Source organism: Rhinoraja longicauda, chromosome 29 (assembly GCF_053455715.1).
Source record: "Rhinoraja longicauda isolate Sanriku21f chromosome 29, sRhiLon1.1, whole genome shotgun sequence".
NCBI classification, from domain to species: Eukaryota; Metazoa; Chordata; class Chondrichthyes; order Rajiformes; family Arhynchobatidae; genus Rhinoraja; species Rhinoraja longicauda.
Window position 1 is genome coordinate 12,590,747 of NC_135981.1, and position 24,578 is coordinate 12,615,324.

The 24,578-nt window shown below is 45.3% G+C and overlaps 1 protein-coding gene across 1 annotated transcript in view; it reads left to right on the plus strand.

Moving 5' to 3' along the window:
• Positions 1–1,957: 1,957 nt before the first annotated feature.
• Positions 1,958–24,578, plus strand: part of limd2 (LIM domain containing 2) — a 33,073-nt gene continuing 10,452 nt past the window's right edge. Inside the window, exon 1 of the mRNA XM_078424340.1 lies at positions 1,958–2,063. Coding sequence (XP_078280466.1) covers positions 2,061–2,063 — 3 coding nt within the window. The 5' untranslated portion in view covers positions 1,958–2,060. The remainder of the gene's footprint in view (positions 2,064–24,578) is intronic.

The following is a 24,578-nucleotide window of genomic DNA, read 5'->3' on the forward strand; positions in this document are numbered from 1 at the left end:
TTTATGCTTATTGCAAGATGTTCCCTTACAGTCAGATTATTAATAAATTCTGGCTCATTACTCATTACTAAATCTAGTATGGTCTGCTCCCTTGACAGTTTCATTTCAGAAAATTGTCCTCGATACACTAGAAATTTATTGTCCTTCTGACTTGAGCCAAGGTACCTCGTCGTTCACTCCTGATTTACTTCATACCCTCTGCAATTCCTTTGCTTTCTTTTCTTTCAGATTTCTCCCCTGTCCTATTGGTGTTGACTGTGAACCAAGATCAAATTCAAACCATCCTGGCCTTTTCCAACCAGGTATTCTTCGCATCTAAGCCTAAACCATGACCATGGTTGACCATGGTGATCAATGAGAGCCTGTAAAATGGCCGGAGACATACCTAACACAAAGTAATATTGTTGAGGTTGCTGGCATCTTATCTTCTCAGCCTTGGGCATCAGTACAGGAATTCCTACGGGCAATCCTCCAGAAACTGATGAAGGATTTTCAACCTGAGACCTTAATTGATTTCTCTTTCCACAGAGCCTACTTGACTGGCTGAGGTCTTCCAGCAACCCCCCAGTTCCTGTGATGCGATTTTGATCCTGACCTCAGGTTGCTGTTGGTGTAGCATTTGCATGTTCTTCTTGTGACCATGTGGGTTTCCCTCAGGTGTGGTTTCCTCCCACATCCCAAAGACATGAGGTTTGGTAGGTTACTTAGTTGCTGTTGGTTGTATGTCGATGAATGGTGGAATCTATGGTGGGGGTGGTGGCAGTAGTTGATGGGAATGTGGGGAAAATTACTGTAAGTGGGTGTTTGATGCTCAGCATGCACTTTGTGCACTCAGCAGGTAATGGGCCTGTTTCCATGCTGTACAACTCCATGTACAGAGAGTTTAACCACCCTCCTTTGACATCCAACAGCATTACTATTGTCGACACTATCAGGATTATTTAGTTTAGTTTAAAGATGCAGTGTGGAAACTGTCCCTTCGGAACAACGATCGCCCATACACTCATTCTATGTTACCCTACAGAAACCCTGGGGGCAATTTACAGAATCCAATTAAGCTACAAAACTGCATGTCTTTAGAATGTGGAAGGAGACCAGAGCACCCAGAGAAAACCCACATGGTCACAGGGAAAATGTACAAACTCCATGCAGACAGCTCCCATAGACAGGTTTGAACTGGGGTCTCTGGTGGACCAGATTGAACCCAGGTTTCAATCAGATCAGACTCAAGGAAATGGAGAAGGAACTCTTTGTGAGTGTACGAAATGTCAGAGGAAGGGTCTCAACATGAAACGGTGAGCATCCATTTCCCTGTACAGGCCTGTTGAGTTCCCCGAGCAGTTTGTTATTTGCTACAAGGTGGCAGGCTGGCAAAGCAAAGGCGGCTGCCTCACTGCTCCAGTGACGCAGGTTCGATCCTGACCTTAGGTGTTTGCACGTTCTCCCTGTGAATGCGTGAGTTTCCAGCAGATGCTCCACTTTCACATCCTAAAGACATGTTTGTTAGCACCAGTTACAGGTGGGTGGAAGAACCTGGAGGAATTTGATGGTGTGTGCGGGAGAATGGGTTGCAGGGAAACAAATGGGTGAATGGGACTAATGGGGTCACTGAGCCTTGGACTCCAGGGCCAAATGGTCACATTCTGTGCCAAGAAAATATAAGGTTACATTTTATCCCGTTGGAGGGTCCCTGGACAATCCTGGAGAAATTGGTAATCCTGGCCCTAATCACCAAGTAAACTCACTTGTAGAAGGGGCCATCAAAGTCAGTGGGGATGAGCAGTGTTTTAAAAAGGTAGGGTACCTCTAAAGGATCACATCCGGAGCCCGAGTCTACGAAAGGGAACTGTATCTTTCTCAGGGGCGATGAAGAGTTGACAGCAGGCAGCGTCTGAAAGGAATTGGATGGTTTGAGCCAATCAACAGCCACATCCTGCTGACAGGCGCTTGTTTGTGCCGGGGGCTGACACACGGGCAAGGCAGAGAAGGGAGGGAGGCTGCAACTCAGCGACTGACCAGGGACTCTGCTACAAGCTCAAGCAACCGGAGGACACACACTCATGGTGAGTGCATGCCCCCAGCCCACAGCCCACAGGAGCGCCCGGTGCAGATGGAGGGAAGAAGGGTCCGGGCACACATTGCATTTGCATTCCCCAAGTGCAATGAATCGGAGCAGGCTGCCGGGGCTGGAGAAGGAGAAGGAGAGAGAGAGGAGAGAGGGGGAGAGAGGAGAGAAGGGGGGTGAGAGGGAGGAGAGGGAGGGAGGAGAGGGAGGGGGAGAGAGGGAATGGGAGAGAGGGAGAGAGGGGGGGAGGGAGAGGGGGGGGGAGGGAGAGGGTGGGGGGAGAGAGTGAGGGGGAGAAGGAGAGGGACGGGGGAGAGAGGAGGGAGAGGGAGGGGGAGAGAGGAGGGAGAGAGGAGGGAGAGGGAGAGAGGAGGGAGAGGGAGAGGAGAGAGAGGAGAGAGAGGGAGGGGGAGAGAGAGGGAGGGGGAGAGAGAGGGAGGGGGAGAGAGAGGGAGGGGGAGAAGGAGAGGGAGGGGGAGAAGGAGAGGGAGAGGGGGAGGGAGGGAGAGAAGGGGAGAGGGGAGGAGAGGGAGGGAGAGAGAGAGGGGGAGGGAGAGAGAGAGGGAGAGGGAGGGAGAGGGGGAGAGAGTAGAGGGAGGGAGAGGAGGGAGGGAGAGGGAGAGGGGCCGCCTGGGTACATGCACACAGCACACAGCACACAATGAGGCTCTGGTCCATTGTTCAGCCTCGGCTCTCCCCTCATTCACACTCCGACATGTCTACGGCGCGCATTGCCCGGCCTGAGCTCTGCCGCCGGCCGGCTGGAGGAGACGGACGGTCCCTCAACTCAGCCTTGCAACTGATGCTGGGAGCCGGCACTGTGCCAGCGGGCAGCTGCACACTCGCTCTCCCTCTCTACCAGCGCAGTGACCGGCTGCACCGCCTCCACCTCCCATCAGCGGCGGCAGCCCACGCTTCCCTCGGGCGGCACCGCTGACCCGGCCGTGGCTGATGTTGCTGGACCCCGGTGTGTGAGTCAGTGACCATCCCGGTAACTGGGTGCCATCGTGGGCAGATGTCCCTCCAGCATCACCCGCACCGAGCCGAGACTGAGAAGGGGCTGGGGGCTGTACTGGTTGGTGTGTGAGTGTGAGTGTGAGTGTGAGTGTGAGTGAGTGAGGATGGCTCTCCCTGGTCACTCAGTGGATCGTGTGAGTGTGTGTGAGTGTGAGTGAGGATGGCTCTCCCTGGTCACTCAGTGGATCTTTGTGTGTGTGTGTGTGTGAGTGTGAGTGAGTGAGGATGGCTCTCCCTGGTCACTCAGTGGATCTTTGTGTGTGTGTGCACAGTATTTACTGCCTGTTCTTCACTGAGACCAGGCGCCCTGAGACCAGGCGCTTCTCCTCTCGGGCTGCTGCGGATGTCAATAGTCAATTTTATTTGTCACATACACACAAATGTGCAGTGAAATGAAAGTCCAACAATAAGAGCGATAAAAACAAGCACTAACACACACACACAATCATAAACCAACACCAAACAAAAAGAAACATCCATCACAGTGAGTCTCCAACAGTCACCTCCTCACTGTGAGCCGGCTATTTGGGGCAGAAGTCAGACGTTAATCTCCTCACATGCTGTGATGTTCTCCACCATCGCTCCATTGCCACTGTGCTGTGTGCTGCCTGGCGGCCCACTGTTGCTCTGTAATGTGACTACTCCCTCATCCATTGCCCCCACAGCTATGCTGTATTAGGGGCACAGATGGCTCCCAACCCTCAACCCCCGCCGCAAAGTTTGAAACATGCAAGTTGTCTGATGTATGGCGTTGTGATGTGATCTCCCTCCACGACGAGCTTGGGCAGGAAGGAATGTGTTTGCATGTGGGTGTATGTCTGTAGCAGGGTGGCGTGCATGTGCATGTATTCATGTGGTTGTGCACCGTGCACAAGTGGGTAGAGTGTACAGGTGGATATGCAAAGTTTGTTGATAACATACGCATGTGCGCGATCACTGTTTAAACATTGTGCTTATACATGCCTGTGCTTGTACTTGGCGCGTATTTGCAATGTATATATAATAATCACAATAATCCCAAAGTGATTTATAGCCAAATTGTTGCATAAATGAGGCGGTTAATTTGCATATCACAAGTCCATACAAAAAGGATGTGAACATGACCAGTCTTTTACTTCATTTGAGGGAAATGGGCATTACTGGCGAGACCAGTATGTATGTATTACCAATTAATGATTACCCTGAGAAGGTGCTGGTGAGCTGCCTTGACCTGAGGTAGTCCTTATGAAATTACATAATAATGTGTTTGAATAGTGAGTCCCAGGAATTAGATGCAATGATGATGAAACACTGATATATTTGCAAGTCAGGATAGTGATTCTGGAGGGGAACTGTGGATGAGGGTTGTCCTTATGACAGCACAGTGTGCAGTTTTAGATGGTGCTGTTAAATAAATTTTGATGAGTAAATGCAGTGCAAGTTGTAGATAGTACACATTGTTCGCTACAGTATACCGGGGCGAAGGGGATGAAAGTGTACAGGAGTGAATAGAATGACAAGCAAGCAGGATGACTTGTCTTTGATGGTCTTAGTTTCTTGAGAGTCATCCAGACATGTAGAAAGTATTCCATCATACTCCTTGTGCTTTATAGATGATGGAATATGTGACTGGAGTGGTTGAGTCTTTGGTCAATGAAGACCTCCAGGATGTTGAGAGTGGGATATTCACAATAATGATAACGGCATTCATTGTTGGGGTGAGATTCACCCTTGCTGGAGATGGTCAATGTCCGGAACTGTGGCACAAAGGTTCCTTGCCACCTATCGGCCCATTCCTGAATATGTCTAAGCCTTGTAACATGCTGGTGTGAACTGCTTCATTTGCTGAGGAGTTGTGAATGAAGCTGACGTTCTTCAAACTTTTTCTGACTTTGTGATGAAATGAACATCAATGATGCTCTTGTTCATGCTCTTGTTCATAAGAGTGCCCGAGATGTTTTATATCTTTTTAGAATAACAGACAAGGCTTTGGGATGCATGTAGATTTTTGTGTTCAATAATCTGAAGTAAGCAACAACTTTTGACTCCAGGCTTAGATGCTATGACTTGCACAGCATCTGAGCTATGAATAGCAGAGCATCTTCTATATACTAAAACTCTCATTTGTTTGTTTGTTTGTTCCTAAACTGCAGCCAAAATGGTACACGGTAGCATGACAATTTTAGGCTCACCTTACTCACTGTCGTCCCTTTGGTGCTAATGGAAGGTTTCATTGAAATCGGTGTTCTATTTTTAAAGTTATTCACATTTTAAAGTTTAAATCTATTTCCTAGGGAGGGAGGGAGCAGTGGGAGGGAGGGAGGATAAGGGAGGTTGAGGGGGATGGAGTGGGGGGGAGGAGGGGGGACGGGGGCAGAGGGGAGGGGGGCAGAGGGGAGGGGGGCAGAGCGGAGGGGGGCAGAGCGGAGGGGGGAGGAGAGGGTGCTGCACCAATGCAGAGGTTTGGGCCTAACGGGTCCACTTGATCTAGTGTATAAATAAACTGGAGACACAAGGGAATGTAGATGCTGGAATCAGGAGCCAAAAACAAATTGCTGGAGGAATTCAAGTGGGTTGAGCAGCATCTGTGGAGGATGGGGGTGGAAGAATTGTCGACTCTGCATCATGACAGAGTGTGTGAAGGTAAAGATGGCCGGTATAAAGAGATGCGTGGAGGCGTAAGACGGGCCTGTCGGCGAGAGATGGACTGAAGGGGGGGAAGTGAGGGATGATGGACAGAAGGAGCTAAATGGTGGAGAGGGAAATACTTGACAGGTCAGGCAGCATCCGTGTAAAGAGAAACTGAATTAATGTTTCAGATTGATGACCTTTCATAAGCACAAGGCCTTTCATTAAAACTGTGTCTCAATACTCAAATTGATCTCTTTCAAAATGGTCTGCCTTTTGAAGTGTGCAGAACTCATCGTAAATGCCACTGCACAATGCAGAAATCATATGAAACATGTACATTTTGAACTTTATGTACATTTTGTCCATTGGTGAGGCAATCTTCCTTAGTATTAATATTAGAGAGTATAAAACAGAAATGAGTTGCAAGTGGTGGATTATACTGCAGAGTTGAGTGTGGTAGTTTGGAGATTCTGTAGCCATGAAGAAGATGATATAATGACTGTACTACAGAGGGGAATGTGGTTTGTATGGTGGGGCGATGTGGCATGGTGTAGAATCACGTAGTAGGGTGAGCAGAATAATTTTAATGTGTCACCATGCTCCATGCCACCAGTCTATGTGCTCTCAATTCACTGATTATATATTAGCAAGGCAGCACTCTGTTACTATTTGCTTTTTTATTAGGTGTTGCTAGTGTAGGTAGGTGGGGGATGAACTAGGGGTTGAGACGTTGATGGATATCTAAGAGAGAATAAGGTGCTTGGGAATATAAATGCAGGAATGTAACGCGTGGTGTGCTCTGAGAACCAGCATAGACTTGATGGGTTGAATGGTCTCCTTCTGTATTGTGTGAAAATGTGAGAATGAGAATTGATACTGTTCTGACTAATCCAGTAACTGAAGGTGATGTAGGAGAGGGATGTTCTCTCTGCCCTGGGTTTCAGTTTGGGGTTTTGAATGTATTGCACATAATACTGTTGAACAACCGTTGAAGTAACCCCCAATCCCATTGCATCTTCTTTATTGTGACCATTTTAGGGCAGTGTAGGTCTAGATCCTTGCACAGCTGCCAGTCATTGGTTGTATGTCCCAGAGCAGACACCCCCCCAGGGGTGCAGGGTTTAAGATCATATGCGGTTCTCTTCTGAGACACTTGTTGTCAAAAAACCTGCTCTCTCATGCTGTCCAACTCACCGTGTATGTGGAAAAAACATGCACCACATACTCAACACTCACGGCAGATGGTGGCTCTTGCTAATATATAATCAGTGAAAGGATGTGTAACCAACCACCTATACGCCTGGATCTCAGAGCAATGCGCCGCCAGCTTGGGATAAAAAAGCAGTGCCTGAAGGAAATGATGCAAGCCGCTAGTGTGCGTTACGATGGCAGTGAAGAATCTTCATGTAGCTCTGTATTTCTGGTATAAGTATCACAAACCCACAGGTGATCCAAACATGTCACTGAGATACCTCAAGTGGTATCGCTGAGTGTGTCCTCGCTGGCAGACACAGACATTTCCTGTGAAAGTCCATTCCCTCTAGTTTTGTACAGCTGGGAACAGAGCCTGGCTCTGCAGCCAAACCCAACTGAACATGACTGTGGCCTGTCTGAGGCCTGTGGTCTTGCCGAGATCCCTCCTAGGCTTAACCCATCGTACCTGGGCTTTAGTGTCCAGAGCCCATGCGCTGCAAAGAATCTTCTCAGCCTCCTTGGAATCATTATGGCTGTCTGCACAGCATTGCTAGAAGTGGTGGTGTGGGGTCTTCTGCTGGGCTGTGGCTGAGTCCGCTCTGGTCGATGGGGATGTATCACCCACTGTCACCCTTCTCCATGCGGCTGAATGTAATTGTGAGCGGGACCTTGCGGAAGAAGGCTCCGTGACTGGGCACACTCCCAGCAAGGATCAGGGATTGAAGTGGAATTTGGTGTCAATGCCTGAGACACAAACTGCTGGTAAAAACAGACCCACAACATTCCTTCAAGCCACCCATCACTGGATTAGGAGATGGATAAACAATAGACAATAGGTGCAGGAGTAGGCCATTCGGCCTTTCGAGCCAGCACCACCATTCAATGTGATCATGGCTGATCATTCTGGATGTGGCATTCGGATGTGACAAGTTAATGGCTGCTAAAGAGGAAAAAGAGAGACGCATTTTTATGGTCACATTGGATCTTTCCAAATCGCATTACAGCAAATAGAGGATTCTTTGTTGTGTGGTCACTGTCTTAAGAGAAGCAAGGATGGTCAGATAATGTGCTTCTCATTGCGGTCACTGCGTGACACCATGCACCTCAGAAGGAACATGAAAAAATCTTTTAGGTTCACCTAAGAGACAGTGAGTCCAACTGTTCAGCAGTCCCTCAATGCTTCATGAAGTATCAACCTGGGTATTAGTGCTCAGGTCTCTGGACTAAGGCATGAACCTTTTGCATAAGAGATAGGAGTGTGTGTAACTATGCCAAGGTTGATTAAAAAAAGACAAAAGTCAGTAGTGCTGACTTGGTAAAATGATCCCTTCTTTGTGTCGTGCGAGTAGGAGCATTTTGTGCTAAATTTGCTTATTTGCTGAACAGCGCGTGCTGCTGCGTGCGGTGTCAGGTTGTGGTCGGCCTTCTATGCGAAGCTTGGAGCGGTCTGACCGACATAGATGCTCCGTCCCCTCACTACCCTATGCTCTCTGTAAACCGAAGTGTTCTGGGAATTACAGCATAAACAGAGGCAATGAGTCAGCTCAATTTAAGCAAAAGCAGAAGGGATTACAGCAGCAGTGTTCCATCTCAATTGTTTTGGTGTTATCCTGGAACTTTTGGGGTTGGGTATAAATTTTAATCTTGTGTTTCCCCCTTATGTGCAGTTGCTACTGCCCTGACACCTGGTAGGATCGGGGTGAGTTTGTTAATCTGTTCCTGTTGGGAAGGTTGTTTTAAAGTCCAAACTTTGGCTTCTGATTCTGACTTAACATTCTGCCTGCAATCAAAACTCCAAACTCCAATCAGGCCACGACATACAAAATTGGTTTGCGGGCTCCCAAAATACAAACGAGAACAAATATTGGTCTAAATAGAACCAAATTTCTTCCAGTGCGGGTTGGATTAAATGCACAAGAGGGTAAAGAGGACAAGGAAGAAGTAGAGCGCAGAGTTCAAGGGGCTCCACGCCCAGGTTGAGTGTGAGCCGCTGTGGATGAAGTGGGATCATTGAGATTTGATGTTTCCAAGATAGAACATCAGGTGGAGCTAGGACTGAAGAGGTGATTGTGTGGATGGAAGTCTAACTCAGAATCCTGGATGAACTGAAGGTTGTAAAGAGTAAAGTCTACTGAGAAGAATACTTGAGAAACAGATCCTCATTTGGACAGATATATGAAAAGGAAGTGTTTAGTGAGCTATGACCCAAATGCAGGCAAATGGGACTAGACAAATATGCCAACTTGGTTGGCGTGGACAAAGTGGGCCGAGGGGCCTGTTTCTCTGCTGTATAACTCTATGACCCAACGGCTTAAGGCAATGAGAGCAGCAGTTCAAGGGATGTGGAGAGGTGGAATGTTGATAATGGGTGTCTGGATTATGGGGAGAAGGCAGGAGAATTGGGTTAGGAGGGAGAGATAGATCAGCCGTGATTGGCTTGATGGGCCAAATTCTGCTCCTATCACATATGAGATTATGGGAATGTGAGATGCTTGTTGGGGAGACCAAATTAAGTTAAATGGAACCCAGGACAAAATCCTTTGCTCAGCAGTACTGAGTAGTACTGCCACATTTAAATATCAGCTGCTCACTGGGTAATGCTCTTATCTCTTCGGCCACATGCTGTGAGTTTAAGTTCCATGAGAGAAAAATTATAGAGAAAGGAATGGAAAGATTTGCAGCAGGGTATCTGAAGATGCGAAGAGGAATCAAGTGTTAACCAGTTGGCACTGTTTGTTGTGAAGCCTATGCAACATTTAAAAATAGGAAGAGGTCCCGCAATGGAATGCAAGGGGTTAATTCTGCAGGAAGCAGCCGTCTTCTGAGTCTCAGCTTGAGAAAGATGTTTTGGCCCATTTCCACAATTTTCACGGACCATGAGTTGACATTCAGATAACACTGACCATTAATGTCAGTGGACTGTGGAAGTCTGTGCACTAAAGATCTGTCATTATGAGTCTGTTTATAGAGGCAGATGTTGCATTTAGACTCTAGTTACTTTAACCCCTTATTGTACTGCAGCTTGGTTTACCCATTGGGGTCTTGCCACCAATTTTAACTCATCTGACCAAACTCAAGAGAGCGAAGTCCAGAGCAGGTGAGTCTTTCGCTTTGGAAGAACAAATGGGGCAAATACTTATGAACATGAAGAGGTTGTTGCAAAGTAGCATTTCATAAAGCAAAGATATACTGTGAGCTCTTTCATCAAATCAATGGAGACAAGTATGAAACATCTTGTGTCATCAAGAATGAGACTCGGGTCATAAACATCAGGCAATACAGCCTCGACATGGCGCCACGCTCTGGAATTCCCACCTGAACCTCTCTTCTCACCAAACCTAATATTGTCTTATGTGGCTTGGTGAGAAATTTGGAACACCAATGATTCTGTGAGGCACTGGGTTCATGTCCTGTGTTAAGCCACTGTTGAATAAACACTGAGAACATACACACGCTTTCTCTCTCTATCCCAAAGGTGCAGAGGGTACTACAGCTGCTATCTGCAGCCAAAATCAGTGAATTGGCACTGACAGGAATGAAAAACAAGTCCTCCACTGTGCAGTCATCCACTAACAGGTTACACCTCCCCCTGTCATGTTCACTGGATTTATGGTATTTCTATCGTAGATTGAAAATAGATAAATGATTAGCAAAACCTCAGGAACTGAGTAGATGCAAGCCTTTGTTCAAAAGCACCAGCATTGCAAAGGAACCTACTGATGTATGTTCAATGTTCCAACTATCTCATTCAAATTTACTTGACAAATGTTTAATGTTGATGAATAACACACATGTATATGCAGACCCACATGCATGTAGACACACACATGCACAGAAAACCCATGTACACATAGACACAAACAAATATACACTCATTTATACACATACACACCCACAACATCACAGTAAACAGCAACAGGGCATTGGAAAATAAATCCACAGCTTTTTGGGACCAGTGACCGCAGATCGATTAGTTTGAATGTAAGTTCTAAAATGGGGCATGGCTAACTTGCATGGGATTCCAAAAGATGATTAGAGTTGGTTGTTAAGGGGGGAAAGGGACTTACAGAAAATGGGATGCCTTTAAATGTAAGATAAAGAGAGTTCAAGGTATGTGTGTACTTGGGAGAATGAAGGGCAAGGCAGGTAGGAATAGGGACCCTGGATGATGAGAGAAATGTGGTCCTGTTCAGGAAATAAAAAGAGAAATGGGTCGGATATAAGCACCTGGGATCAAGTGTTTCTCTGGAGGAGTAAAGGGTTTGAGGAGCATACTTACGAAGAAAATCAGGAGGGCAAATGAGGGGCATGAGATATCTGTAATAGAAATGATTAAAGAGAATCCAAAGGGATTTTATGTATATTAAGGGGAAGTTGCTACCTGTGTATTTTGTGTTATACCGAAGTTGAGTGATAAAGGAGCCGGAATTGCAGGGTGCATTCAATAGAAAGAGATTGGATCGGAAACTGGCTGGACTGGTGCATTGTTGTCTTTTCACAAGCAGCCAATGATGCTGGCTTTGTTACTTGGAATGGGGGAGGCAAGAGTTTGTTATTTTGAGCGGATATGGTTTGTGCTCATGACTTGAAGTGTGTGATCCTTCAATACTCTCTCTGACGTCTCACATGTGTGTTGGCTGCATACCTGGGTGTGCAAATCTTTCTGCTTTCGTTTAGTTTAGAGAAACAGCATGAAAACAGGCCCTTCGGCCCACCAGGTCTGTGCCGACCAGCGATCCCCTCACATTAACACTATCCTACACCCACTAGGGGCAATGTTTACATTTACCAAGTCAATTAACCTACAAACCTGTACGTCTTTGGAGTGTGGGAGGAAACCAAAGATCTCGGAGAAAACCCACGCAGGTCACAGGGAGAACGTACAAACTCTGTACAGACGGCGCCCGTAGTCAGGATCGAACCCTGGTCTCCAGCGCTGCATTCGCTGTAAGGCAGCAACTCTACCGCTGCTCCGCCGTGACCGCCGTGCTGCTGGGTGTTACATCTGTGGGCAGGCACGACTGCCGCTCATGTTCTGACTAGAATGTGTGATGCTGAGGACTTGGTGCTGCTTTGCTCGCATGTTGCCAGCTGACTGTTTTGCAATAATTAGAGTCACACAATCATACAGCATGGAAACATGTCTTTCAGCCCAACTCATTGATTCCAACCAAGATGCCCAACCCTGCAATCCCAGCTTTATCACTCTACTTCAGTAAACACAAAATGCACAAGTAGCAACTTCCCACCACTTTGGCTAAAGTCCAAACCAGTGGGCTCCTCTCCAGCAACTTGTAATACCCTACTCCTGTCCATTGACTGCAAGCAGTTACTCTCCAAGTTCAGTTGACATGATAAGCTGCCCTAGTCCCTTATCTGTTCCATCACTTCACAGGATATCAGTGCTCGAGCATTTCTTTGATTAAAGAACTGTTTGCCAGCTTGAGCAGAAGGCTGAAGTTGTGAAGCAGAAGGCTGTGACACTTGTGACACAGCAGAGTGCAAAGGCCACTGGGTTTGCACAGGGGCATCAAGCTCTTTGCTTACAATCTGTGCAAAGTTCTACTGTCTCCAAAACCCATGAAGATGCTGGAGAGTTGAAGCCTCGAGTAACAAGTAGCGTGCCCCGGGAGCCTCAACCGTTTACAACATGTACAAAGAACTTTGCCCACAAGCCTAACCTATCCACATCCCTTTGTAGTAATGTGACCGGGCAGTCATCTGGAAAATGGAATATAGTGTAGAGAAATGCAAAGTTTTCCTTTTTGGCAGGAGAAATTTAAAAAAAGATGCCTATCATCTCTGAGGTGCATAAAGGTCTGGGTACATGATTCATAAAAAGTAATTTGGGAAGCTAACAGAATGTTACTGTTTGTTGTGATGGGATTGAATATAAATTTAAAGAGATTAGGAGGCTTTAGTTACATGGAGCTGGGGGGTTAATTTGCTCTGGGATGCAGTTGAGGGGTAGAATTTGGAGGCAGGTAATGGGAGAGAACAACTATAGGATTTGTGGATGGCTGATAGTGGGCAGAAGCATTAAGCCCAATGCCATCCCCTAACCACCCATTGATCTTTACTTGTGCAGACGTGTCCCTAACTCTTGCACTGAGATCTGAGGTCTGCCATGGCGAGGTTTTGTAGAAAGGGCCTGCTCAACTGTGCATGAGTTCCTGAGCCTTGTCCATTGTAGAATACCTGAGCTCCCGCTTAAGTGCGCTTCCCCTCAATAAGGTAAGCCGTGAGACAGTGGCACAGTGGCGTAGCTGGTAGAGCTGCTGCTTCACAGTACTAGAGCCCCGGGTTCGATCCTGACCTCGAATGTTGGCTGCGTAGAGTTTGCATGTTCTCCATGTGACTGTGAGGGTTTACTTTGGGTGCTCTGGTTTCCTTCCACATCCCGACAACGTGTGGGTTTGCAGATTAATTGGTCTCTGTAACATGTCCCTCGTGTGTAGGAAGTGGATGAAAAGGTGGGATAACATAGAACTAATATGAATGAGTGATCGATGGTCAATATAGACAGTGGCTAAAGGGCCTGTTTCCATGCTGTATCTCTAAACAAACCTAAAATGAGTTGTTGGCTGAGTGGTCTCGGTGTCCCTGTTGTCAGGCTGATCCGTTGACATTAACTTTGAGCATCGTTTGACAGGTTCTGAGATGCACATGTCTGTGTCATCTCACTCGAGAGGTTGCACAAGTCAAGGCAAAACAGATTACGTTGCAAATACTCCACAGTTCATGCAGCATCAGTGGAGAGAGAAATTGAGTCAAGGTTTCAGGTCAAGGACCCTTCATCAGAACATGGCACAAATCAAATGCTGTCCAGAGCAACGGGAAATTAGATGTTGTCTAATTGGAAAATGTACTTGGTGGAATCGTTTGATTGTTGGAAAACGAAGTCAGAAATCTTTGCGCATATTTTCCATGACTTAATGTAAGTTGAAAGAAGCCAACAAGTTCTTGTTGGAAAGGTTCAATTCCAGCAGTTTGTTAATGAGATTGGGGCCTCCCTCCTTTCCCTCCCAGGCAAAACTGTGCACCTTCAGGACTGGTCGATGATAAAAATGGTTTTCATAAGCACACTGTAAGAACAAGGCAGGGGCTCCTGATAACTGCCTTTAGTATATTGTTGGTAACATGAGCGATTCAGATACCACCACACAACAAGGCACGGTGCTTTGAAAACATGCCACAACGTTGTCTGATGGTAAACAGGAAAATGGTTTGACTTTGATAAATTACAAGATGACACAAACTGAAAAGGGCTGTTGATCAGAAAAGGAAATACGTAAGTGGTTTGATGGAAATGTGTTGCAAGTGTCTTTCATTACCTATTTAGGAAATGTTAGCAGTTCTCAATTGTGCTGCTGCTCTCAATTGATTTAGTATTTAATCTCAATGATATTCTTTTCCTTTAAAAGTACATATTATGACAAACTGACAAGTCAGAAAACTACTTGACTATAAATAAACATGCAGAATTCTGTGGGAGTTTAGACTTCCCAGCAAAATTCCACGTCTCTCAATGTTTCTGTTGGCGCACGCGGATATATTTCACAAATGTCCACTCGCAGCTCGAGGAATATGCATATAGAATTCCAAAGTGGGGGGTCGTTAAATCTTGGAGGACTTTTCCCCCCAATCTTCAGTGTCACCTTGTCCACCAGGGAGAAAAGATAGCCAGGATTCCAGTCTGCCCTTTGGCCCGACACACTGTTGTCAGAGAACCAGTCTGTGACTGTCAGCTAAAGGCAGGATCAGTAATAACTCAATATCTTCCATTCCCCTTCCTCTGCTCCTGGCTCTATAGATTTAACATGGACATGTTCTTACCAAGGAACAGAAGGAAAGAACTTCCACTGATGATACACAGTGTATTTTAATTGCAATTTGCATTCCTGTATACCACGAAGTTCCAGAATGGAGCTATGACCAGTATACTAGTTCAGTGATGCTGGTCATGGGATAAATGTTAGTGCAGTAAACAGGGAGGGAACTCCTCTGCTCTTTGCCAAAACTTCCAAGAGCCTTTAGGTCTATCTTGAAAGGTCAGTTCGGCATTGAATTAGTCTCCTCCAAGTGACACCTCTAAATAGTTTTTAACCATTTTTTTTTCTGCTTCTTCAGGAATAAATGCCAGTATGATTCTCTTAAATATCTTATTCTGTTTGTAACTTTACGCCTGTATTAATTATAGTGAATCTCTCCATGCTGTTATAAATGAGTAATCAGAATGATTGCAAATTTACTAAAGTGTCTCCATATATTATCAATAATCAGTTTAAAGTAATACTTTTTAAAGTTGTTGTAGTTTAGACAGTGATAAAGCATTTCACCTACTAAATTTATTTTGCTTCCATAGGTAGGTTTAATGAGGAATCGTATGCAGTTGTACGCAATTGATTGGAAGAGCAAGTCTGACCTGATCTCTGGAGATACTTAATGTACTTTGGGCTTCACTTATGGCGGCTAACATCAGATTGGTACATTGGTCAACAGCATTGGCCAGCCTTTTAGATTTACCATTTTTTTAGAGGAAGCTGTAGAAGTGGTACAATTGCAATGTTGAAAAGGCATTTAGGCAGGAGGTGGGAAAGGTAGAAAAGAGGGAAGTAGGACAACCTCGGGCAAATGGGTAATCAGGTAGACAACTTGTTCATTGTGGACGAGTTGGGTCAAAGGGCAAAGGGCATTATCCAAGAATTGGTGCACTGTGTTTCATAGGCATCCCAGGGCACATAGAGAATATACACAGTTTGATTATTGCACATGGAAGACCAATGCTGAACATTGAGCAGTTGCCATGGTAATTGGTTAAACGCCTCTGAGATCAGTGTGGCTAATATCGCAGCATTTGTTTTCTTTCTTTCAAGTGCTCGAGGCAGTATTTAATGCTCATGTTTGGTTTGGGTAGCATGTGGCTAATGTCATGGACAAGCCAGCAAGGGAGAATCAAAACAATCTCAGAACGTATTATATTTTTAGAAATTCCCATCTTTTATTTTGATGTCCATCCAAATTTCTTTTTCTATTCCATTTCAGAATCTAAGGTTGTGGATTAAACATGGAAAACTGCTGAAAATACTCAGCATGTTAGACAATACCCAGGATGATAGAAACAGTGTTAAAGTCCCATTGGCACTGCAGACAAATCACATTAGAAATCTTAAAAGGTTGGCAGGCAGATGCAGCAAGTAGTTAAGGAGGTAACTAGTGTGCTGGCGAGAGGGGTTAGATTTAAAAAGTGGTAAGTTTTGTTTCAATTTTACAGGAAACTGGTGAAGCTACACTTGGAAACAGCACACAGGTTTGGTCTCTTCCCAGGAATTACCTGAGAATAGGATTGGAGTCAGTCACTGGGCCAATTCCTTGGGAGAGAGGATTGTCTTAACAAGAGAGAATAAACAAGTTGGGTTTGCCATCTTTAACATTCATGAAAAAGAGGAGTGACCTCACTGAGATATACAAGATCTTCAGGAGTTATGACAGGGTAAATATTGAGATGTTTTTGTTGGTGGGAGAGTCTTGAAGAGCAGATAAATTTGCACGGTAAAGGGCTAGTCATTTAAAATAGAGATACAGTAACCCGTTGCTTGTACAGACCTCTTTTCAAGGGATTTCTGTTTTAGCGGATGGACCTACCAAACCTCACCGCCAGCTGGACTGCCGATGCCACCCCCCCGGCTGCCACCGCCTCCCCAGCCACTTCCTGCTGTCACCACTGCCTGTATTACTGTATTGAGACCTTGGAGCTTTGTAGCTTCGAGCAGGCAAGGCTTTCATCTTGTATTTCAGATGAAAGGAGGCATTTCTGTCAGTGCAGTTCTAGCTCAGTTACTGTTATTGTTGGGTTCCTACACATGAACTGCCTTATGTGACACTCAGTTATAGTCAACAATTGGCAATAACAGACGCCATCTTCCCCTCCTCCCCCCCCCCCCCCCCCCCACTGTGGTTTGTTATAACAAGGGTTTACTGTACATGGACATTTCTTCTCGCAGAGAGTGGTAAATCACATCAACAGGAGTGTTAATGGCTGGAAGGTTGAATGCCATGTGGTTCCACAGAGTTCGGTGATAGGTTCCTGAGGTTTGAGGGCGTTAGCTAATCTGTACATCTTTTTAACCGCATCATCTATGTCCCACTATCTTTAAGAATGTATTGGTAGTCTGCACCTGTTCCTCTGCACCATTTTAATTCAAGTACAAGGAGATGCACTGGGGAGAAGCAACAAAGTAAAGGACTATACAGTGTAAAATCCTGTTGCTACTCTTCTGCCCAGTTGACCGGATCATCGACATCTCCATGCAATCTGAACCAGTCCAACCACATACCCAATTTTTGTGTCATATGCAAACTTTTTTGACCCGACCCCTAAATTTAGGTCTAGATCATTTGCATAGCACAAACAGGGCCGAGTACTCACTCTGTTGAACCCCACTGTATCAGCCTTCTAGCCACAATAACACTTGTTGACCATTCTCCTTTGCCTCCAATCCAGTATTGAATTTAATTTGCCTCTCGATCTTGAATCCCAAAGGCCTTGTGAAAGGCTAAACTCCATGTATACTACTTCAAATGCTCAGCCCTCATCAACCCTCCTCAAAGAATTCAGTCAAGTTAGTTAGTTCTTTGCTGACTATCCCAGATTAATCTGTGCCTCTATCAATGAAGGTTGACTTACTTTACTCCTGGGCTACCCTAGGGTCAAGGATAAGTTTGCTGAGGACACAGGGGAGTCAGACTGCCAGGCGAAGTCTGGAGAGGGGTTGGGGCTGGGCAGAGGAGTCCAAAAGGAGGACTGTAAGGGTGGGAATGAAGGGCCAAATAAACAGTGAATGCAAAGAGCACAATGGAAGGAACGACCACCTTTGCTGCTATGAGATCAGGATAGAGGGTACAAGATAGGAACACCCCCAGGATATCCTTTTGCAATTTAGTTAGGGTCTTGTGACACATTTTCAGCACAGCTGATTGTTATTTTGATGGATGCTCTCCATGATGGAGATTTTCTTGGTGACCAGTTTTATTGCCCAGCAGGGTGGTGAAAATCAATTAGCAAAAATTCACCTCCGTCTCCCAGTACAGATGGAGGTGTTTGGATGAAGCAGCAGATCCTCTCAGGATACTGATCCTCCTGATTGTAACTAAGATTCATCAACAACTACGAGGAACCTGGAATGGTCAGAAGCATAGGGACTCTGGCCCTGAATCAAAAGGTGCCATCGCTGCAGAACATTAAAGTGTATACCTGATTCCAATCTGGTTTAATCGCAAGGAATGTTTTCTGTGAAACCTCTCCCATCTGCTTCCTGACCCAATCATTGAACCTTCCAGTTTATTATGGGGTGCAGCTGTGTTTATTTAAAGATTGGACCCCAGGGCGCTGGCCGCTGGGCTGCATGTTGATTTACTGTATCAGAAGTGGGCTTTAAAGGGTGGTTCGTAGTGGGGAGTGGGAATAGTAATCAGGAGCCCAACACTGTGGGAAAGGGTGCAAAGCTTCCTCTCTGCTTCATGCATCCTGTCAAACGAGCAGCACTTCAGCAACAGGCAGCCTGGCTTCCACTGGAGCTGAACCGCAGAATCAAAGCATCTCCAAATTCACAACAGGCATCAGATATTCATTAAAGAGGAGAGTTTGGATGTTTATAGCCCCAAGCCATTTCTCTCAGGATAGAGAGATATAAACCGGCTGTTTATGAATAGCGACTGTGTCTCTGGGGTTTACTGAGGCCAAGACTGCCTTGTGATTGCATCGTGTGGTTGCATTTTGTTTGTTCAATGTTCAGCTTCTAGGCATCACTGCTTCGGCCAACCCCAACCCTACTGTAGAGCTCTAATTGTATTTGTGAGGTGGTGAGTGGCCTCCATGAACTACTATGGTCCTTATGGTGAAGGTGGTTGCACTGTGCCACAGGGAAGGAGGTCTTTGATGAATAAAGAATGATATATTTCCTAGTCTGAGTGGTATGTGCCTCGGATCAGAACCTGCAGATGGCGGCAATGTCCTATACCTGCTGCCCTTGTTCTTGGGTGGTAGAGGTCAAAGGCTTGGGATATGCTATGGGGATAGCCTGGGTAAGTAACCGTGGTGCTTCTTGTAGATGGCACAGACTGCAGGCACTGTGTGCCAGTCTTAGAGGGGGTGAAAGTTTAGGCAGATTGATATAGGATGTTGTTACGTTTCTTGTGTTGTCAGAGCTGCAGTCATCCAGATGAGTGGAACATACTTAACCATGCTCCTGACTTGTGCCCTATACATGGTGGGAAGGCTTGAGAAATTAGGCGAGATACTTGCCACAAGATACCTGATATCTGACCTGCTCATGTATAGCCACACTATGAATGTGACTGGTCAAATTGAATGTCTGATCAATGGTGACCTCTAGGAAGTCGGAGACGTGGCAGTGGCATTACCGTTCAACATCAAGAACAGAATAATTGAGATTGGCACGTAAACAAATCTATTGGCCCACCGAGTCCAAGCTGACTCTCAAACATGCATTTTTACACTAATCCTACCCTAACCCATTTTTTTCTCTCCACATTCCCATTAATATCTCCCAATTTCCACCACTCATCTACATACTAAGTGCATTTTACAGTGGCCAATTAGCATAGATACCTGCATATCTTTAGGATATGGAAGGAAACAAAAGTACTTTGATGCCATCCAACATCCCATCAATTGCCCAGAGAAAATCTACGCGGTCACAGCAAAAAAAAACCCCGCACAGACGGCATTAGAGATTGGCCCAGGTCGCTGGAGCTGTGAGGCCACTGCAATCTCTTATTGCAGATTGTCATTGTCTATCACTTTTATGGCGTGAATGTTATTCGCCACGGAGAAGCCCGTGTCCAAATACAGGCCAGACCTTGTTGCATGCAAGCATAGGCTACTTCATATGCTGAGGATTGCAAATGGAATTGTCAGCAAACATCTTCTCTTTTGCCGTTATGGCAGAAAGATGATAAATGAAGTAGCTAAAGATGGTTGGGGTGAGGACACTGCCCAGAGAAACTCTTGCAGTGAGGTTGTAGGGTTGGGATCTCCGACAATCATCTTCCTTTGTATGACTCCAGCTATCAATTTTTTTTTCCCCCTGAAAGCCCATGACCTCAGCTTCTGGATGTCATGTCAAATGCGGACTTGATGCCAAGCGCAGTCACTCCCATCTCAGCTTTGAAATTCAACTATTTGGTTCGTGTTTGAACAAGAATATGCCGAGACCTGAAGCCCTTTGGCCCTGGCAAAACCCTGTTGTAACTGCAGTAACCCGAGACAAAATGTGCATCCCTAACTATGTCAATAAAGCAAAAGTATGTTCTTTTATTTAGAACCATTGATAATCCTTGTCTATACCCTCAATGCAAGCCTGCCTTGTGTCTTTTTCCTGTCCGATTGCTTCTGCAACATGGTTGCTAAGCTCTGACCTTCAGTGAACACGACTGCTGTGGTGCTGAAGAATGGCCTTGAATAGTCTGCTCTCAGAAAGCGTGTTTAAGTTTGCACCATCTCATTGTCAGCATCAGGAGTCTGGAATGGTAACAGGATGGTCGCTGACACCACTATGGGAGACCACATCACAACCCCCGAGGAGGATAACAGGTTCATCCTCCAGAGGGCTGCATCTGTAACATTGTGGTTGCACCTCAGCAATCCTAACAACATCTGCTTCATAGCCAGGGAAATCTGCACCATCAGTTGTACACACCCTGCCAGAAAAGTGTGCCAATGAGTAGAAATAAGGAACTGCAGATGCTGGTTCACAAAAAATGGACACAAAGTGCTGCAGTGACTCAGCAGGTGAGGTAGCATCTCCGCAGAATATGGACAGGTGACTTTTCAGGGTTGGGAACTTTCTTTAGAAGAAATATTCTTCAACTGTCCGGAAACGTCGCCTCTCCATGTTTTCCAGAGCTGCAGCCTGATCTGCCAAAGTACTCTATCACTTTGTGTTTTTAATGTGCCAATGAGTGTTGCACAATGACATGGTAGATTAGCCGGCTGATGTGACTTGCAGGAGTGTTTAGCGTGTGAGGTGAGGTATATCTATATATGTTATCCTTGAATTTTGATTAATAAAGAGCTTTCTAGGTAAGGGATTGGTTTGATGCATGGGGCAGTATCTGCTGGTGATGCTAATGGTGAGATATCGCATTCACTGATCTAGAGCACACACAGGTCAAGTTCCTGCAACATTTGCACCTCTGCAGCATTGGTATTGGTCTATTATTGTTACATGCACCAAGATGCAGTGAAAGGTTTGTGTGCTATTCAGTTAAATCACATGACATGAGTACAAACAAGCCATATACAAGTACAACAGCTCATGCAAAGCGAACAATACCAGAATGCACAATATAATGTTACAGCATTATAGTGTTACAGTTCATGGGAGTAATCAGATCATTTTGCCTTTGGAAGGTTTATCAAGTGAGACTCATGGATCCTTGCAGATAGATCACGTTTTTCCTACTCCCTACCTTATTCTGAAAATCCATCAGTGCAATATCCCACAATGTTGGAACCCATTCTCTCCCAGGTTGTATCTTTATAGAACAGGGCAGCACAGGACAAGCCCTTTGGTCCACAATTACTGTGCTGAACATGCCATGTTAAACTAATTCCTTCTGCCTGCATGTAATCCATATCCCTCTGTTCCCTGCATATCCATGCTCCATTTAGAACGGAGATGAGGAAAAACATTTTCAGTCAGAGAGTTGTAAATCTGTGGAATTCCCTGCCTCAGAAGGCAGTGGAGGCCAATTCTCTGAATGCATTCAAGAGAGAGCTAGATAGAGCTCTTAAGGATAGCGGAGTCAGGGGGTATGGGGAGAAGGCAGGAACGGGGTACTGATTGAGAATGATCAGCAATGGTCACATTGAATGGTGATGCTGGCTCGAAGGGCTGAATGGCCTACTCCTGCACCTATTGTCTATCGAAAAGCCATTAAATGTCTTATCGTATCTGCTTTCACTGCCACTTGCTAATTTAAAAAAACTTGCCCTGCACATCTGCTTTAAACTTGCCTCCCTGTACATGAAACCTGTGCCCTCTCATATTTGACATTTCCACCCTGGGAAAAAGATTCTGACTGTCTACCCTTTATTTTCCATTTCAGTATAAATTCAACAACGACTTCCTCTTTAAAGCGTACAAACTGACCTTTATTAGTTTAGGCTAATTGTCGGGCGATTATAACAATTGTCCCCTGCTGAAGAGTGAAAATCATAATGTACACATTACCAGTTAAAGTGCAAATTAACTGGCAACTGGCTCAAAGTTTACAGACTGCATCAATTGCCCAGCTATAACAATATATAAGCATCATAAATAGGAGTAGGAATGGGCCGTGCAAGCCTGCGCCGTCATTCAAATCGTGAAGGTGGAGTCAATGGTGGGACGACTTGTCTGTATGATAGACTGGGCTACATCCACAACTCTCTGTAATTTTTTGCAGATTTGGGCGGAGCTGTTCCCAAACCAAGCTGTGATGCAACCCATCAGTATGTTTTGTAGAATGTATCTGTAAGAGTCATTAGTTTGTAAGAGTCATTGGAACCATGCTGAATTTTATCCGTCACCTCAAGAAGTAGAGACATTGGTTGTTCTTGGCTATTGGTGCCATGTGGTTTGTCCACGACAGATTGTCGGTAATATTCACGCCAAGGAACTTAGCTCTCAACCATTTCCACTTTGGCACCATTCATGCTGATTGACCCATGCTTTCTGAAGTTGATAAATAGCACCATCTTGCCGACATTGAGGGGGAGGTTGTGGAAATGTAGCGCACTCTGAGCCAATTGTTATATCTCTTTAATATTAAATATATAGTTACTATTACACTACTTGCAGCCATTGAGTGCAGTTACAAACATCAGCGGTAGTGAGCTAACTCTTCAACCGGAAGAAAGCTGCCGTGTTACAGTCTGCCACCCTTAACAGGCAAATTGGCTTTGCACCGACAATGCTGCTGTAATTGGACCTTGTTTCCTGTTTGTGTCCCTTGGTTCCTTCTGCTACCCGCACATTGATAACTTAGACAGATAGATATACAGGCTGATAACTTGCCCACAGCTGTTACTGGTACTGTTTTCGAAGTGGGCTGTTGCAAACTGGAGACAAGGAACCCAGGGGAGTTCCAGGCTTTACTCAACCCCTTAACACAACACTATGGCTTGGATGGGGAATGCCACATGTACAATGCAGATCTCATCCTCACTGCACAATGCATTGAAGGTCCTTGTACATGGTGTTGAATGCCAGTTATGAGCTTCTACTTGTGATCACTAGCACAAAGCAGGAGAATGTTCAAAAATAAACAGAATGAATTCAGCAACATTTTGATTTTATGTGCCGAGGATAATTGAGACCATTAAGATGGGTGCCAAGACACCCTGTTAAAATTATTACCAAAAAAAGGGATATTTAAATAAGATATTTAAGTAGGGATGGAGTTCCTGCAGATTTCTCGACCGCAAATGGTTACTGAATCAGAGTGCACATATTCTGTTACGAGAATAGTTACACGACATCGTGGAATTAAGATGTGTGTCATCAAATGAAGTAGTCGTGGAGAAAAATAGCAGCCCCGCGCTGATCTACAAGTTTCTGCGTGACTAAATGTGCGTTCGTCACAGTGTTCTCTTGCTTAGCTGCAGCAATCTTGGTGAAAGATCGGCAGGAACCATGGATAAACTGGCAAAATTCTTATAGCTGAACAGAAAGGTTCCCCTGAAAATCGTAGCAGTAAATTATTCTGTGGTGTCTTTTACACAAGAGGATCGGCATTGATGCAAAGCACTGTCAGTTTTTATTACTAACTCTAATTAAACAAATAACCAGCGGCAAAATCCAAGCTGACTCCAGCAAAGGGTGCTCGGTCTTACTATCTGCACATTTTAATTTTGCATTGGTGTCCTGCAGGTCCTGATTCCACGTTTAGACGACATTGGCAATGAAGTTGGGGAGCATGAAGTTGAACAATTTAAAATCCTAGATTGATACAGCACCGGTGCATTCAGCCCCTCTGGCCTATACCTATTGTTCAGTAGTTAACCACTAAAACACTCTATCCTCTCCCTATAACTGTATATATTTTCTCCTTTAAATATTTAACCAGTTTTGCGTCTGCTTCCAGCAATCTTTTAGTGTGTTCCAGATTATATTCACTGCATTTCTTGTTTTAAAATAAGTTGTCCCTGCTTCTTCTGCCCAATATAAGTTTGTTTTCTCTGGTTAATGAAGCGTCTGACAATCTTATTGTTAAGATTGTTAACACTGTTCTGTTAACACTGTTCATAACTTAGAGCACTTTAATCCAGTCTCCTCGTACCTTCGCTGCCCTTAAACAGAAATTCCTAGCTTTTCCAAGTTGTTCACATCATATCCACTCAGTTAAGTCCTCACACTGACGCTGCAGTGGTACAATTAAATGAAGTGAAGGGTGTGATTGTAGGCAGGAGGAAATGATGGAAGGCTGCCCTCTTCTGGTGGACAAGCTATTTACTGGTTTTACTATCCGAGCAGCTCCGTCACAGAGGACTCTGATCTACGGACTGTTCCCAGGGACGCATTCAGAGACTGGCATCGAGTGCTGCTGGAAGGTCATCAACTCAGTGAAAGACGCTCTTTGGTCTGCCCGAGCTTTGTTGACCTCCCAGCGGAACGAGTTGTCCGTC